The sequence below is a fragment of the Anneissia japonica genome, unplaced genomic scaffold (assembly GCF_011630105.1).
Source record: "Anneissia japonica isolate Jap-2015-1 unplaced genomic scaffold, ASM1163010v1 scaffold3617_len49731_cov120, whole genome shotgun sequence".
Classification (NCBI taxonomy): domain Eukaryota; kingdom Metazoa; phylum Echinodermata; class Crinoidea; order Comatulida; family Comatulidae; genus Anneissia; species Anneissia japonica.
This window is the reverse complement of record NW_022682762.1, coordinates 30,689-49,548: the sequence shown is the minus strand read 5'-3', so window position 1 is coordinate 49,548 and position 18,860 is coordinate 30,689. Positions and strand designations below refer to the sequence as shown.

The 18,860-nt window shown below is 32.9% G+C and overlaps 1 protein-coding gene across 1 annotated transcript; it reads left to right on the top strand.

Moving 5' to 3' along the window:
- Window positions 1-215: 215 nt before the first annotated feature.
- LOC117109168 (dynein heavy chain 5, axonemal-like) lies at window positions 216-8,817 on the top strand (the record flags this gene model as incomplete). Its single annotated transcript, XM_033251456.1, has 12 exons — window positions 216-447; window positions 537-824; window positions 1,293-1,522; window positions 2,639-2,791; window positions 3,292-3,447; window positions 3,599-3,715; window positions 4,295-4,396; window positions 4,742-4,902; window positions 5,486-5,642; window positions 5,798-5,950; window positions 6,547-6,759; window positions 7,083-8,817. Coding segments are annotated over 12 exons (2,349 nt in total), but the record flags the coding sequence as incomplete, so codon positions are not given.
- Window positions 8,818-18,860: the final 10,043 nt, after the last annotated feature.

Here is an 18,860-nt window from a genome sequence, read left to right as displayed (position 1 = left end):
GTACTGGGTTCTTTATAGTGCACACGAGCCATTGTATACACTGGGCCTACGGTTTATAGTCCTTATCCGAGAAGACTTGTTCTACCACCAGAACCATAGGCGAGCGTGCCGTTCGAACCAGCGCCGATATTATGGCTATAGCTTGTGGCGTCCCTGCTAACCGCTCGGCCATTCAACTCACCAAAAATTACAAAAACTGTCTGTTCTGAAATCAGGATGAGAATAAAAATTATATATTTCTGATCAATATCAACAGCTCACAGAAAAGTCCAATCACAAGTAAACGAATTGTAAACATCATTGACTTTATGACGTTTACCGTGTTCAAGTATGCTGCACGTGGTCTGTATGAGAAGGACAAGATGATGTTCACACTGCTGCTGACCCTAAAAATTGACCTGCAAGCGGGACGGATCAAGCATGAAGAGTTCATGACCCTTATCAAAGGTCAGTTCTTACTAATTTATGTGTTGGCTATTATTAGGAATACTTTAATAGGTGGATAGACCTAATTTTATCCATTGTTTTCTTTCCAGGAGGAGCATCTCTTGATTTGAAGGCTTGTGCACCAAAACCTTCTAAGTGGATTCTTGACATCACATGGTTGAATTTAGTTGAGCTGAGCAAGCTGAGAAACTTCTTAGACATCCTGAATCAGATTGGCCGCAATGAAAAGCAATGGAAACACTGGTTTGACAAGGAAGCACCAGAGGAAGAAACTGTGCCAGATGGCTATGAGAACTCCTTGGATGTCTTCCATCGGCTCCTTCTGGTACGGTCCTGGTGTCCTGACAGAACCCTCAATCAAGCCAGAAAATATATCAGTAAGTAGAAAGTAATTTTAAGAGAACCTTGTCATTTAATTGGAGTCGCATCGCTCTGCTCCTCGATTAACCATTGCATGAGAATAAGGTACAATGTGTCCATTATATTTCGGTACTGGTGGTGCCCTGCCACAGGTTCCCTGGGGCCCGGCTAAATTTTCCATTTTCATGTATTTGAAGTTTAATTTAATTTGTTGACTAATTTATAAAAACTAACCTAAGTGAATCAATATATATTTAGGCAAATATTAGAGGCCTATGGTTTTGAGGTACTGTAAGTTCTACAAAACAGAAATTGGCATATATCAGTTTACTTGCTCATAAACTGTCAACATCACCGCTGATTTATGTGAACTCATCTTAGATGTATAGTGTAATAATTGCATATAAAAATCTTTGCAACAGAGGGTAATGTTTCTCTTTAATTATTTATTCTTTAAATTATTTTTCACTTTCCTCAAAAAATAGTTGATTCTGTTGGTGAGCGATTTGCTGAGGGTGTGATTTTAGACCTGGAAAAGACATGGGAAGAGTCTGACCCTCGAAATCCACTAATTTGCTTCCTGTCAATGGGTAGTGACCCAACAAATGGAATTGAACAACTGGCCAAGAAAAAGAAAATAGAATGCCGTGCCATCTCCATGGGTCAAGGACAAGAAGTGCATGCAAGAAGGTTGATGAGCAACTCTATGACTAATGTGAGTAAAATCTTAGCAAGGAAATGTTGGTTGGATAAGATAGGATAGGATGTTTTTTGGTGCGAATCACACTTGTTTCTAGGAGACAATCCCTCAATCTATTCCAAAGAGTGTACTGTACTGCATTCTTTAACGTACACATGGGCCATAATGCACACAGGATCAATGGAAAGACGGTGCACTATTCTAACTTGCATTTCAATCCTCCAGCTGAAATACAAGGAGAGCAGCTATGGAAATTAACCCGGAGACCAACAGCACACACAGTGGCTACCACCAGTTGGATGGATAGGTGGAGGGATTGTAGATTAGTGCATGGATGGTGGATTGATAAGTGCAAGAGATTTGAATGCATTTCATGAGGTGTACATCTCCCTTAGAATTTTTTGCACAGTGTGTGACCTTCTTGTGTGAACAATCAATGACTGTTAAGTGAGTTCTTGATACAGTATTATTACCAACATGCAAGGTCACTGAACGTAGTACCTGTTCCACTGTAAAGCAGCCTTCAGTTGTTCAATGGGTCATAAGTCTTCATTAACATGTCAAACACTAATTCGACTTCACCCGACCAGTCGGGTATAGAACTGTAAAGGACTAGCACCTAATGTGTTGGTAGATGGATGGATAAGTGGTTGAGTAAATAATAGATACTGTATTTGTATGCATCAATTGATGAGTGGAAGAAAAAATGATGGATGTATGGATGGAGAAGTGGTTGTGTAAACATTCTTTTTTGTGGAAGTTGCTTGGCGCAGCAGAAACAGTTTGATTGATACAGCAGTGACACTTAAGCATGTTGTCTCAAAGACCGGAAAAAAAAGGACTAGAATGATCATTAACACAACTTAATAGTAGATAGGTTATTTGGAGTTGAAGGAATAGCTGGATGTAAAAAGACATGGTGGATAGTTATATAGTTAGGAGGATTGATGAATGATGTTGAGGAAGTGATGAATGGAGAGGTGGAAGTGTAGAACTGGAATTTATGATCGATGGAAGTGATGGATGGATGTATGGATGGATATTAATTGATCAATCTAGATTGTTTAATGTAAAAACATGTAAATGACCTTTGACTATGATATGACAATTCTGTCCTCTTGTTTATTTTAGGGTGGCTGGGTATTACTGCAGAATTGCCATTTGTCGTTGGACTTCCTGGATGAAGTGATGGACAGCTTGATAGAGACAGAGACGATGCATGAGACATACCGTCTCTGGATGACCACAGAAGTCCATAATTCATTCCCAATCAGTTTACTCCAGGTATTCACTCAATATTTGATTTGTTGACCTTCTGTTCAATTTTATTCAGCTCATTTTTTTTTTTTTTTTAAACATTTTTTTATTAGAAGCACATCTTCACAAAGTAACACAATGAAAGTAAATTGTGTTAGTAATGGAAAAAAAAATAGGAAAAAATAGGAAACATGTGCTGTTGTTGTTACAGATTTTTTGAGATAAAGAATACAAAAGTACTTAATTTGATACGCATTTTTTGTTTCAACAAATTAACACAATCTACTTTGATTGTGTTAGTTTGGGATGTAAGCAATGATTTAGCCTATTTCGCGAATACATATGGGGAGAAATAGACGAATTCGCACTGTTTTTAGCAACAGAACCAATAAGTTGGTTTATCCAGGTCTCTAACTCATTGACTACCAACATCACTTCTGATTTGTGTAATTTGCATTATTTTGTACTTTATTATACTGTAATATTTAGTAGTTGATTTCATTATACCTTTCCACCGCTCTTGATAGATGTGTATCAAGTTTACAAATGAACCACCGCAAGGTATCAAGCCTGGTCTGAAGCGGACGTACACTGGATTAACGCAAGATCAACTGGAAGTCTCAAATATGCCGCAATGGAAACCAATGCTTTATGCCACCGCATACCTCCACACTGTAGTACAAGTAAGCACCTACAAAAATTAGTCTAGTCTAATCTATAAGGAGCCACCAGTGTTTTTATTTCATAACAAGATATTACACTCACTTTTAGAAATCTTTTTATCCATCTTTGAATTGTGTAGACTATAAGGATTTTAATTTAATTTCTTTTCAGGAACGTCGTAAGTTTGGGCCACTCGGCTGGAATATCCCGTATGAGTTCAATGCTGCTGATTTCAGCTCAACTGTACAGTTTATACAGAACCATCTTGATGATATGGATATTAAGAAGGTTACTGGATATTATAAATTATTTCATAGAGATAATAATTATTTAAATGTTATAATAATAATTATATAATGTGAAATTTTCAAAGTTATAAGAAAATGTAGAAAAGAAAATTATATTCAAATTTAAGTCCATCCAGAGGTTTCGTAATCATCTGTGAAAGTGTTACCCTTACCCCTCTATTGGAATTCCTGGATCCATCAGTGAATTGTTTATTAAAATGTAATAAAAGCTGTTAATTTCTAATCAGATAAAAAATGAAGCAATTTCTTATTACTGATTTTTAAAATTGTAACTGTTGAAATACACAAATTAATTGACACATTTAAAGTTCTGTTCAAAGAAATAAGAAACAATGTTATTTTTTTGTTTATTAATTTGCAAAGATATGTATTCATTTATTCTAATGTTCAATTGAAATGTAGTATCTATTTAACTCATAGACTAACAACATCATTGCTTGTTTGTTCAATTTAAATATTGAAACTGAGCTATTTAAATTTCAATATTAGTTTTTAAGTTGTTAAAACAGACTATAACTTCTAAGCTTTCTGCAATGTATTTTTGAATGCTTTTTCACAGGGAGTGTCCTGGAGCACTGTGCGATATATGATTGGTGAGATCCAATACGGTGGGCGTGTCACAGACGACTTTGACAAACGCTTGCTGAATACATTTGCAAAGGTAAGCACATTCAGTAGACCTTAATGTAGCTTTTAAATGGTACAACTCTTCTTAAGAGCAGTCATGTTGTATCTGAAGCTTATGTTTGGAAGTGGTTTGGTGCAGTGGGAGCGGTGTGGATTCACATTCTCTTTGGACACAATGATCAGAGGAAAACAGAGCAATATATAAATACCAAATAACAATTATAATTATAATTATTCCTGTGGCAGGTCTTACAGTATTTTGTGATCAAATGTAACACTACAAGAGTTTATAATTTATGTGTTACGGACTTTCTAAAGAGCTATTTTTACACTTTGTACGAACCTCATGTTTAGTACCTCACTATTTTCCTATTCGCAGGTCTGGTTTAGTGAGCAGATGTTCAGTAACAGCTTCAACTTTTACAAAGGCTACACGATACCAAAGGGAACTCAAATTGCTCAATACCTTGACTTCATCCAGCTTCTACCTGCTTCAGATACACCAGAAGCTTTTGGACTCCATCCTAATGCTGATATTACGTGAGTTCTGATTGGTTTCTATTAATTGAAGTGTGATAAAGTCCGATGAAAAATTTATTTATGTACTAGTAATAATACATGGTAATTATTATTGTTTAAATATGAATTATTTTGAGCTTTCAAAGATGTATAAACATGATAATAGTAACTTCCAAGCCAATGATGCATATCAAAATATGACAAAATACAGAGAATAAAACATGAACTGTTCCTTCAAGAAATTTAAATTTTAGCTAGGCACACAAATACACTATAACATTTTTGATTACCCTCAGTACTGTTGCTTTAATAGGAAAATGTAGATATTCCATGTTGGGAATATTTTCCTTGGCACAATTCGCTTACTTAATCCCATCATGCTGGTGGGTAATTTACCAAGTAAAATGTTGCTACTGCTATTGTTTGTTATTATTTATACAGACACACATTATTGTCATTTGCAATTTGCATTGTGATTTGATTGAGATGCCTTACTATTATAACTACTGTTTATTCTTTGCTTATTCTACTGGCAGTATTGATTATAATACTTTTTAAAATTTCTACGATCATGATGGTTATCATCTTTTTTTTCACTCAATAGTTACCAAAGTAATGCTGCAAAAGATGTGTTGGGAACGATCCTAAGCATTCAACCAAAAGACAGCTCAGGAGGTGGTGGTGAAACTAGAGAGGATGTTGTACAAAGATTAGCAGATGACATGCTGGAAAAATTACCTCAAGATTACTTAGCATTTGAAGTAAATTTTAACCTTTTGCAATTTCAAAATTAATTGGGTGTTATTTGGGTAATAAAATGATAGTTTCAAAATCGACATACAAATGTCGACCCAAGTGTATCATAAAAGAACATTTTTTTGAAAAAGTTGAACATTTGGCGAAATTTTGTTTACAGGTTAAACAACGGCTTCAAAAGATGGGTGCCCTACAGCCAATGAACATCTTCCTTCGTCAAGAAATTGACCGAATGCAGAGGGTCATCGCAGTTGTTCGAAGCACACTAACTGATCTTAAACTAGCCATCGATGGCACAATCATCATGAGCGAGGTATTTTGATTTATCAGTTCTTTTATTTCAATTTGAACATATATAAATAAAAGTGAATCCTTTCTGAGCCACAGGGCTTATAGGGATGGAGCTTATCCCCAGTTTTTGTAGTGTAAAGCAGATGAGAATTTGAAACTTACCCTGGGTGGGACTCTAGTCCACCACAGGTTACTATTTAATAATTTGCTGGTACACATTGATACAGCTGGGTAGAGTGAAGCAATGTTGGTAAAGTGACTTTGCTCAAGGGCACAAGCGAAATGCAGAGAAGGATTGAAACCCCGACCTCGAGGTACGAATAGACAGTTACAATAGTATTGTTACACTTTAATGAGAGCCTGTATTACTGGACTCTTAAGATTGCACCTTCTCAAATTGAATATTGAATGAACTCCCCAATTCACTTACTGAAAATTGGTAAATATACACTGATCTTTTTAGTGCCTATAATTATTTCTGTCTTTTGCAATCTTATAGATTGATTTATCTACATTCCTGATTTTTAAAAAATATTTGATGTTCAGGAATTCAACAGGACAAAAAATAGCAACTGACAGAAACAGATTTACTTCTAAGATTTTCATATTTTCTTGTAGAATCTTCGTGATGCTTTAGACTGCATGTACGATGCCAGAATCCCGGCTGTGTGGTTGAAGATCTCTTGGCAGTCATCCACGTTGGGTTTCTGGTTCACAGAGTTACTGGAGAGGAATGCTCAGTTCCACACCTGGTGTTTTGATGGACGACCGAACACTTTCTGGATGACAGGGTTCTTTAACCCGCAAGGCTTTTTGACGGCAATGAGACAGGTAGCCAAATCATCAATCATTCAAAACAATCGTTTTTTATTGCCTTGCAGACAATTTAATACAGTACAAAAACTACAAAATATCCAATAACCAGTGGCAAAACCTAAATTAATAGCTGAGCATCTTAAGTTTTGATCTTAAGCATTTCCTGCTTAATTTAATAGTTAATTACATATAAAATACATTCTCATTCCATTGTTTTATTAATCATTAGAGTACCTTTTTATGCTAGTAACGATTGTGTTTGTTTGTTTAATTTATTTTTTCACACACATGCACATACATAACAAAAAAGATTTTAACCATTGAACATTTATTTGTAGGAGGTAACTCGTGCACACAAAGGTTGGGCTCTTGACAGTGTCATTCTTCACAATGATGTCACACGGTTCCTCAAAGATGATATTTCTCAGCCGCCAGCCGAAGGTGTGTACGTCTATGGACTATTCCTAGAGGGCGCCAGTTGGGATCGACGTGGATGCCGTCTGATCGAGCCTAAACCAAAGGTTCTATTTGAACCACTACCGGTCATTCATATTTATGCTATCAACAGTACAAGTGGGCGTGACCCACGCATGTACGAATGTCCGATATACAAGAAACCTGTTAGAACCGACCTGACGTACATTGCATCGGTGGAGCTGAAGACCACCCAGAACCCAGATCACTGGATCTTGCGAGGTGTTGCGTTGCTCTGTGACATCAAATAAGCTTCTGGATTATCTACATCTTTGTCATCTGCATGCCATCCATTCCATCAGGCAAAATCTTTAGTCATCGCTTTTGATTAGTTTGATTAAAACATTTTATTCATGGTGATTAATTAGTTTATTTCATTAAGTGAGTAGATCATCTTTCATTTTTTATATATAGTATACAGTATTTTCTTTTGATTCATTATATTCATTTTCATAACGTTTTTCATGCATTTTTCATTTTAGTGATAAACTTTTTCAAGCAAATTTACTCGTGGCTTGTGACAATCATGCATTAATAATTATGATAATAATATTTAATATTATTTTGTATGTTTTTATTGGATATTTAAAGAATTCATAATGATGTTTAGCTATCAGTTGTACAATCTCAATCCTGTCATTTACCAGTGCTTTATATGAAAATGTCATATAAATAATGAAATAACCCCATGTAACGTCCAATTTGACAACTGCGGACAATATTATTATGTGTCTTTATTTATTCACCCATCCAAAATCAAATACAAATATTTGTTACATGAGAGCATATACCAACCACAAATATGGTATATTTAATTTAAAGATATACTAAACATTTGAACAAATATAAAACAAACAAAATTAATTATACGATTTACGATGAGATTTAGAATGTTTTATTACAAAAGTTATATTCTGTAATATGACTGAAAACTTTAATGAATTCCCAAAATGCGCAATGGCACTTTGTAGCTTTGTTCAGTGGTCTAAAACGTACAAATAATAATCTTTGTTCCTAGGTATTTACTCTAATCATTTGTCTTTCGATTGCAACGTTAGGTTGTGGGCTGTGTACATAGAGACTGTGCATGTAATTTATTCAGAAAAAAGTAAGATTCTCTGAGATGTGTTGCACGTGTAAAAAGGGTTACCGCTTATGTCCGTGAAGTAATTCAGTACCCATGTTTCAAATGTGTATATCAAATGAATGTATGTAAGATTTATTAATTAACTGTCATTTGAGAGAAATATTAAATCTTTATAATTTGACTCAAGACATAGAAATTTTCTATGTTGACGACAAAGAACTCTTAAACGAAAAGTAAAAAAAAAAATCAAATGAAACTATATGATATTTATTAACTGTCACTTGAGAAAAGTATAAAATTTTCAAAAATTGACAAAGTAGGATTTTCTATGATGACAACAAAGAACTTTTAAAGGATAAGTATGAATATCCTTTTTGGCATGCGTACATAGTAGTTTATTCATTTTTGATACTCAACATATATTTCTGATCTGTCTTAACTGGTCATGTCATAACAAAGTACCATAAAACCTGGAATTGAAGCCATGGGCTTTTTTTTTTTTTTTTTTTTTTTTTTTTTTTTTGCGAAATTTGGATGGGCTTCTTTACGAGATGGGCTTCTTTTCGAAGCCACTTTTGCAAAGTGAAGGGGGGGGGGGATTCTTTTCAAAATGAATGCTGTCAAATTTGGGAATTAGTACTATAAAACAATAAATAGGGCTGTAACATCAATATATATCATGGAGTGTATTAGTCAGCATTAAATCACCTAAACTACTATATAAATGAAGCATGTTTTAAATTTATTTTGTTTCTTTGAAATTCATGTACAGTGTATGTACTGTACTATCTCGAAAAGAAGCCTATGCTATCATTTTCGAGTTCGGCTCCTTTTCTAGGCTAATTTTTCAAGCTGAAGAGGTGGCGGCTTCAATTCGAGATGGGCTTCTTCGCGAGATTAAGCCCATTGGGCTTCAATTCGAGGTTTTATGGTATATAACTAACTTTTGATATAAGTTTTATCATTCATTTTATTATTTTCATTTTCATTCAAACCATTTGCCTATTCATCCATCATTTCTTGTCGCACTGTGCTCGCTTTTAATTATAACGATGTGATTTGTTATGTTGTACTTGAGGTAGTTTTATGTCCAAAATTCAGCCAACGTAGACTACCTCTTGTACGACGTCGGCTGGTCCATCGTGTTCAAGGAAGCGACTCAATGTGGCTACCAGTGGCTTGTGGGACGACACATTGTTAATATTCAACACCTTTGGGATAATAAGTGACTGGGTTTTAGTTGACCTCTACAGCGACCCTGACATGAGATTTACATTCATTACATTAATAAATAAAATAAAAATGCTGTTTTGTAGATCTTTAATATGTTGGTGATTGAGTGTTCTGCATTGAAATACCTATACTGTAAAAGTATAATAAGCTATCAACTTCCAAAAGGTGTCGAACCTACAGAAGATATAATTGATTCAGGCCTACCTGCAGTAGGCCTGAATATCTCGTGTTATTGAAAGTATGATTTTCATTAGTTTATAATTGATTTGGCTTATTTAATTTATTTAATTCAGTATTGAGTAATGTTTTCTTAAGTAATGTTATAATAGTATAGTTAATGATATAGTAAATGTTAACTATGGAATCAAAGTGATAATTCGTATTTTCATTGTCCGTCCACTAAAAATTCCCATTTATAAATTCCGTCCAGAGAAAATGAATGAAGAAAGAATTATCCTAAATAACTTGATATTTTAATTAAAATAAAGCAATGAGCTATGTACAATTAAATATTACAAATAGTTAAACTGGCGCCAGTCATTATATTTGTATGTGTTATGGAATAATGATAGAGATTAACACTGGTTTGTATATTGTAAATACATTGATAGGAATCAGGATAGTTTAATTCAATGATAATATATAAACTAAGTAGATACAATGCATAGATTAGAGATTCCATTCTTTTTTTAACATTCCAACAAACGATGAATTCGTAATCACAAATTTCCAGAAATATTTTTGTTATACACAGTTGATAATGTTTTTTTTTTAATACTACGATTGTGAAATACTTGGTCACGTGATTATAGGAATGCCTCAGAATCTATATTGGTAATGGACCTTTCTGCTAAGTCCTGCCCTTGGATATTGTTGCTATGGTCACAACCGATCGACAGTAGAGCTTTCGATTGCACGAAGCGGTTGGACGTAGAACGTAATGACGTAAGGACGTCATGAGAAGTCATCTGACCATGCGAGAACGTTGGCCAAATCTACGATGTGTAGTACGCGGCAATTACAGTATTGTAAACTATGTACTATGAAGTGTATTGTTGCATATACCACGAAGCGCATTATTTCTGGCCCTGTTCAGCAGTTAGTTTGACACCCTGGAAAAGAACATTATAATTAAATGTCCCTACAACTGTCATTACGTACTTACAAGTTGGAGTTAAGCTGCAATGCTGTAACAATTAACCTATGCAATGAGTTGTTATATATTTCATCGTGATAATTATAAAATAAGTGAATAATTTTCTTCAGTATTTCTTTTCAGTAATTTATGAAGATAACATTTCTTAGAAAAAAAAATTCTAAAATGTAAAATTATGTTAAATATTAACGAATGATTATAAAGTTATTTAATTCGTGTTTTGATTATTGATTTAAATAGAATAAAAAGTAGATGACAGTGTTCTTCGTAATAAAGAGGGAAAATGTAGTAGTTTTGTTGTGGTGTATTTTTAGTGTAATATTGTTAAATTATTTGTTTTGTTATTAAGGATTATTTCAAAAGTGTTTTTTTTCCCGCTGATTTGGTGCAGTCATACACAACATTTTATATGCAATACCGATCGCGGGCAGTGCACTTTGTCGGGTGCGCTGCCCGTGGGCAGACTGTGGGCTTTGGACATGAGCAAAATCAGCTTGCAGTGCCGGGTGGGGGGGTATTTTTTTTTTTGAAGCATGCTGTAGTATACAGACCGCAGGCACCATGGACGAATCAGGCTACGCAGCCACCGTAAATGCAGCATCCACTTTTTCTCAATTTATTTATTTTTTATTCAATATTCACAATCGGAATTCAATATGGAGCATGTATACATATCTTTACTAAAATCACTATTTTTATTTAATCACTATTGAAATCACTATTCCTTATTTAAAGAGGAATATTTCCAGTTTTCTGCCAAAACTATCCATGGGAGTCTAAGGGCATGTTTCTACTGACGACCAAGAACCGTTTTTTTCAGTGGCAGTAAACAGGCCCCACAAGGGAAATAAAAACTCCCCTTTTTCCCCCTTTTTTTAGAATCAATACCGTGCTGGGAACGCCAACGAACTATTTTTTGTACAGCTAGAAATGTTCTTTGTGTCTAGTTTTTAGCTGAAACATATTGTCGGTTCGCTCTTTAATGTTGAAAATTGTAAAGGGCGGGCGCAATTCTTTTTTTTTTTTACTGTTACAAAAATTAACATTAAATCTATTTGTTTTCAAAGGGTATTCATGAGACTAAAAAAAAGTAATCCATAATCGATATTTTGCAACGTATTTGGCCTAGAATGGCGATACCTTACTTCAGACACCAAATTTAGACAACTCTCTTGTGCAAAATGGAGAAAAATAAAGATCACTTTTTAAAATTTTTTGAACAAAAATTTGAGAGAAAAATAAATAAATAAAAACGCTGCCCCTATTTTTCCGTGAGCTAGGGGCGGGCACTGGAGGGCAAACAAACAATGTTTAGGCCTTATTTCACCGTTTTACGTATTCTTCAGTAATGATAAAAAAAATACTGGTGTGTTCCAACAAGTCCAGTGATAGACTTACGATATTATAATTTATTATTAAGAGGAATCAGGAAAACAAAAGTTAAATTTCTATGCTCAACACAACAAAATATTCTCTTCTGTTATGTTACAACAGGGAACAGTGACCACTGCTCCCTGGTTAGAACACAAGTTCAAACTCTGTTTTATTTAAATAAGGACGTGAGCTTTTATCTGGATAGGAGAAATTAACATTGTTCGTTTGTATCTTGGTAGTCGGGCCAAAATGTTGTTAAAGCTTTTATTATTAGTCATTTCAGTTACTAAATTGCATTCTGGGTAATTTTCACGTTTTACTTAGCTTTCTTGGTAACAAAATACGCAATCGTTTGTGGAGTCAAATTGCAGTTGCGATGGGTTCTTATGTTGTTAATTCGATAATCAATTATAAGAGAACCATTTCTATCTCCGATCGATTTTCAGTAGAAATTAAGAAATAATAGATTAGATGTTTAGAATGGATGTACAGTTACTTCATGATAATTATGTTTAGTAATGGATTTCTTCGAAATCCAGACATCAATACCTGTATTTGTTTTAAGCAACTTTCCATTAAAATATTACTAACATCACCACTAAAATTATCGTTATTCAATATACACAAAAAAAAACCAAAACATCATCTTATTTTAAGCCCTATAACAATTTCTTATAGACAAAAATAGAATTAACTCACTATTTATTTTATTATTATTATTATTATTATTATTATTATTATTATTATTATTATTATTATTATTATTATTATTATTATTATTAATTGGACGGGACATTTTCATTTGGGTCCACTTCTGGTATGTAAATAGAGGGAGTATTTAATTGGAGGGAACAGCTAATATGTTAAAAGATACGAATCCAAATTCAAATATACTGTATATTATTTCAGTAGCAGTAAATAGGGCCCACATGGAGACGAAATACTCCTTTCTTTTTTAAAAGATGTTAATGTTAAAAGATACATATTTCATTTGCCCACAATGAAACTTTAGGGGCATCATGTGGGCTACGTGTCCTAACTGAGGTGTGAATTTCCCGAAAATCGAGATATATACTTTCGTGATATTTTTAGTTAAATTTCAAGGTCACACTATTTGACCTATATAACTCTCACTAGTCCAGACATCATCGAGTTGCATATCATTGGAAAGAGAATATTCTCCTCTATCTAACGGTAGCAGATTTTCAATACCCAATACGTTGAGTTTCAAGAGATATCAGCAGTTGTCTGTCAGAAGTGAGTTTTTTAGCCAAGCCAAATCTTATGAAAATTATAAATTGCAACTCATCAGAAAATGCTGGCGCGGAGCCAAAAATTTCACTGTGGGGTTATCTCAGATAGAACTCCCAGGAGGCAAAGTACCGGTATTGGGCGATTTCAAGGGGGTCGGGCAAAAAAGTGTTTTGGAACCGCATGGAATGACCCAGTTGCTGTGAACAAATCAGTCAGCAAACAGTGGTAGTTACTTTAAAATTCAATATGGTGATAGGTTGCACGTTAAAAGTAGCACCTAGCCTTTAATTCAGCTTCTATCCTATATTACAACTTGTTTGTATATTACAAACATGTTCTTTTAATTGTGGGCATTATCAAGTGATGGTAGCTAAATTAGTTTCTTAAAATAATGACAACTAAAATCAGCATACACTTACCAAAAAAAAAAAAATGTTTGCTTATATTATTATCGTTATTATGAAAGAAATATATAATATATAAAACAGTACTAATCTGAAGCTGAACATAAAGAAATATTATTTAGTGCAACACTGTTTGTTAAGTGTGACTAAAGATACATGAGTGTTTGCTCAGCGTAAGTCTAAAGTCAATATACACACAAAGGAATCATCTTTTATTATAGTGCTAGCCATATAAATAATACATATACTGGTATTAATAAAATTCAAACTAAACATCTGTACCGGTATATAAAAGTAATAAATAAATAAACGCTGGTACATTAAAAACTAAAACGTGCTGAAACCTCCAAATTATCTTATTCATTACCGATTCATTATTTATCTTTTCCGAGTAATGTTTATATTTTCAATGAAAATGTATTACTTCTTATATTAATCAAATAATTATAAGCTAACAATATATGATTACTGTTGCTGTGTTACTTATGCTTGTTCTAAATAATATTGTGTTTATACAAAAAACTCGATTGCACTACAACGGTAACATCTAAATGATGACACATAATATTGACCAGATTGTACGAAGTGCACGGAACGCAGGACTTCCACGAATGATTATTTTGGAAAACATTTATCGATTAAATTTGGATTTTATAGTATTTTTTTATAGGGCGTTACAAGAATTTTCAAAGCATTTAGGCACAAAGAACTATTTGTGCACTGTATAATGTAAGCTACTGTAACTACACATAACATTAGTTTAAAGCTTGTCTAATTTGGAAAATATACATACACATGCATACACAAAAATATAACAAACAATCTTAATACTGTTTTTAAGCATAGTAACGCACAAACACAACTTTAGCATCAGTCTGTATCTGTGTCTCGTTTATTATTTTACGTCTTAAATAAGAATCTCAATGTTTAACTAATATAGAGTATATTTAGGGACACCAATTATAAATATTTTTCCGAGCAATACGATGCAATACGATTAACACTTACATAATGTATGGAATAATATTAATCAAAGGAAGAGGTGCAAAGGGATTAGAAAATTTAAGCATGCATGGTAATAACAGACCATAGAAAATGTAGAAAAGACCAATCATTTTTACCATATTCTTCAACAATTAAGTTTTGTGATCTAAAAATTAGTAAATCAATAGAAAATTTCTGAATCGGTATTTCATATAGTGTCTCAAAAAATAAATCGCCATTTCTAGAGCTTAGGCAACTTTTATAAAGCACTTTGAAATGTTTACCTTAAACCTCCTATTTCGGACTAATTAAAATGGGGTAGGGGAAATAAATTTATGTTTTTAGTCACTTTTTCATATGCTACGGATATGAAATATAACAAAAAATTAACTAACTAACACTTCTCGTTGAAAAAAATCCTAGATGGCGTACTTTTTGGCGGGAAAACTTATTTTTTATGTTAAAATAATTTTATTGTCATCAAATTAAAAAATATTCAATATCAAAACAATGTTGTAAACATAGACATAGACATCACTGTATTCATCCAAAAATTTGGAGATTTACAAATTTGTATTTGTAAATACAAGAATAAAATAAAATATATATTTAATTATTGAATTACCACAATATAAACCCAATGGAAAACGTAATTTGCTTTAAATACCCGATAATTGTATTTTTGGACTTACTAGGATCGAGTTATGGGGAACGTATTTATAGTTTTAATCACTACTAGTATTATTATGAATATGAAAATTGACAAGAACTTAAAATATATACTTACACTTTACTGTCGTTAAGGGGTGACTCACAAATTTGCCGACAGGGTGCCCAAAGGGTGGGTCCATACACATCGGTCACCTAGACTCTTGGTCGGGAGAGTTTTTATGGCTAAATGTGAGCCCATATTGTGCTTTAAACTAACATTTTAGGGATTGGCAATCAAAATACCATTATTTAGATAGGCATATTATTATCATTGGTCTGACAACCTCGTAGTGATATTGGACGGTAGGGGTCTAGGCCTGTCAGTCGGGAAATTTCCCCCTATTACCAACCGCCAGTTGGCGCTAACAACCAAGATAGTCTTTCTTACATTTTTTTTTATCATCATTATAATTAGGCTTATATTATTATGATACTATATATTATTGATAGGTCTATATTTTATTATTCTTTTTATTTAAATTATTTTTTAATATTAAAATTAATATTAGTGTTATTACTGTTATTATTATTATTATTATTATTATTATTATTATTATTATATTACTACTATACAGAAATCATTATTATCAGCCATCATCACTTTAATTCTATCATCATTGTCATCGTCATCGTGCTTACAATCCTCATTATCATCATCAATTATCATCCTCATATCATTATAATCCTCATCATGGGAAGGTGCTTGATGAAAAAAACGAGATGTGATGTGATGAGGAGAATGAAAATGATAATGATGAGGATTGAGAAGTAAAATAATGAGGTATATTATAGTGAGGAAGATGATGATGGTGATAATGATGATCATCAATCATCAATATTCATCATCAACATCATCCTCATTCTCTTCATCATCATTCTCGTCATAATTAAACGTCATTACCCTCTTTCTCATCCTCATCATCATTCTCATCTTCTTCATCACCATAATCATCATTATCACCATCATCATCCTCATTATTGTCAATGTAATCATCCTCACCGTAACCACCTTCATCATTATCATCATCATGTTTTTATTTTATCACCAGCATCCTCATCCTTTTTGTCATCCATCAATCATTAAATATCATCATCATGATCATCATCCTTATTCCCTCCTCATCATTCTCATGATGAGGATGATGGCAATGAGGATAATAATGATAATGAAGATGAGGATGAGAATATGGATAAAAACGATGATAATTATCATTATCAATCATCGTCATCAGAGTATCTCTATCATCGTCATCAACAAAATTAATAATAATAATAATAATAATAATAATAATAATAATAATAATATAATGATACTGATGATGATGATGATGATAATAATAATAATAATAATAATTATTATTATTATAATCAATCTTATGCTCATTATCATTAACCTCATCATCCTAGTCATTATATTCATCATTATCATAGTCGTCCTCTTCATCATCCGTCATCAATCATAATCAACCTCATTATAATTTACCTCATTATTTTCCTTCTTCTCATCAATATCTATATCCTTCATCCTCCTACCTCATCATCAACATCCTTATCATCCTCATCAGCATCTTTATCATGATTTATCTTTTTAAAGTAAACAGTATTTTCATTATAAATATATAAAAAGTCATATTAAGAAAAAGCAGATAAAAAATAAGATGAATAACCGTATACACTAATATAATTTAAATAATAAACTGTATTTTCAAAATAAGAAGCATAAGATTAATGACAATACTATTTATTATACCTCAAATAGAATCCCTTGGTTTTTTTGTTACTAACTTTGGATTAGATGGGTTTCTATTTCAGATGGGCTTCTTTTCGAAAGGTAAAGAGCGGGCTTCTTTTCAGATGGATATTTTTGTGAAAAAATAGGAATTATATTCAGATTTAGTAATTTGTTATGTGTTACAGGAAGGTTGCAAGCATTTTGGCAGAATGAATTTTTGTACCACAATATAAAATTTACCGTACAGTAACTAAACATAAAACTATCCTTAAACTTGAACTGGGTTTTATTAGGAAAACACAAACTAAAACGAACGATCGTGTACTGTTTTAAGCATATTAAGGCATAAATGCAACTTTAGCAATTCAAGAGTGCGCAGATGTTGTTTAGTTTGTAGCTAGTCGATTCTATTTGAAATTTAGTTAGAGGGTTGTTGATAAATCAGTGAAGGGAATTATCGAATATTAAAGCAAACAATTCTAAAAGGACTGGAAATTTTAGAAAACTTTAGTTAAATTGCCCAATAATTATACTTCAATAATGCACTATTATCGGTGACTTGTGTGTATGTACCATGGTTGTGGATTCGACCTATATCTGTGTATATTTGATAAATTTAATTGTAGGTAAATTAAGTCCATCCTGTATATTGACTTATTTTTATCGCAGTTTTATGGCCTTAATTAGGCGTCTTACATATTTATTTGACAATTAAGTATGTATTATGTCAATTTCTATGTCTGCAATCAAGTAGCCAGGCGTTCAGATTCCCAACATCATATATATATATATATATAAATACCAGTATCATTTTTCTACAGAGCAGTTTTTTAACGGTTATTTACAGGATGTGCATAATCTCCTTCTCTTAGGATGAAACTGAACAAGGTAAGACCAGTTTAATGTATTTTTTTATACACAGATACAAAATGTTACTATTTACTGAGGTATAGGTCTAGTATTGCTTTTCAGTCAATACCCTAACATACCCACTAGCCTAGTTTTGATAACAGAATTTGAATAAATTGAAAGAAGTTGAAATTGTATTGGAGGCTATATCTCCCGATACCATTGCATTGTCCGAGACATGGCTTAACAATGGAATTAATAGCTCAGAAATATTCCCAAATTACTATACTATTTTTCATAAAGATCGAGAATCTAGAGGAGGTCGTGTTGCAACTGCAATTAAAGATCACCTTCAACCTACAATTATGCCATATAATTCCAATGTTAATGCCGAAATTGTTTTGGGTGTCAGTAATCTGTCAAGAGAGACATATCTTCTAATTGGAAGTTGTTATAGACACCATCAGCAAATGAAGATGTTTTAGAAGAGATTTCCGCATCAAGTTATTAGCTTAGCAACAGTATTTATAAGTATGATTTATCATTAACATTTTCTATTTTGATCTAAGTGCAGTTAATTGAAACGAAGTTAACAATAACTTGTTCAATGTTTCTGCTCGTATTAAAATGGATAGCTTTCATATATTAGGCTTTCAGCAATTACTCAAAACTCCGACTCACTTATTCTCAGTTGCTTCTCATACCGATGAGACTGGAAATATCTTAGATCCTTTGTTATGCACTGACCCTATTTTAGTTGACAAATATTCTGTTGAGTACCTCTTAAACACCAGGTCACTTGTCAATGCAGTTCACGATATATATGGACAATATTTTCATTACAGGGCCGGCGGAACG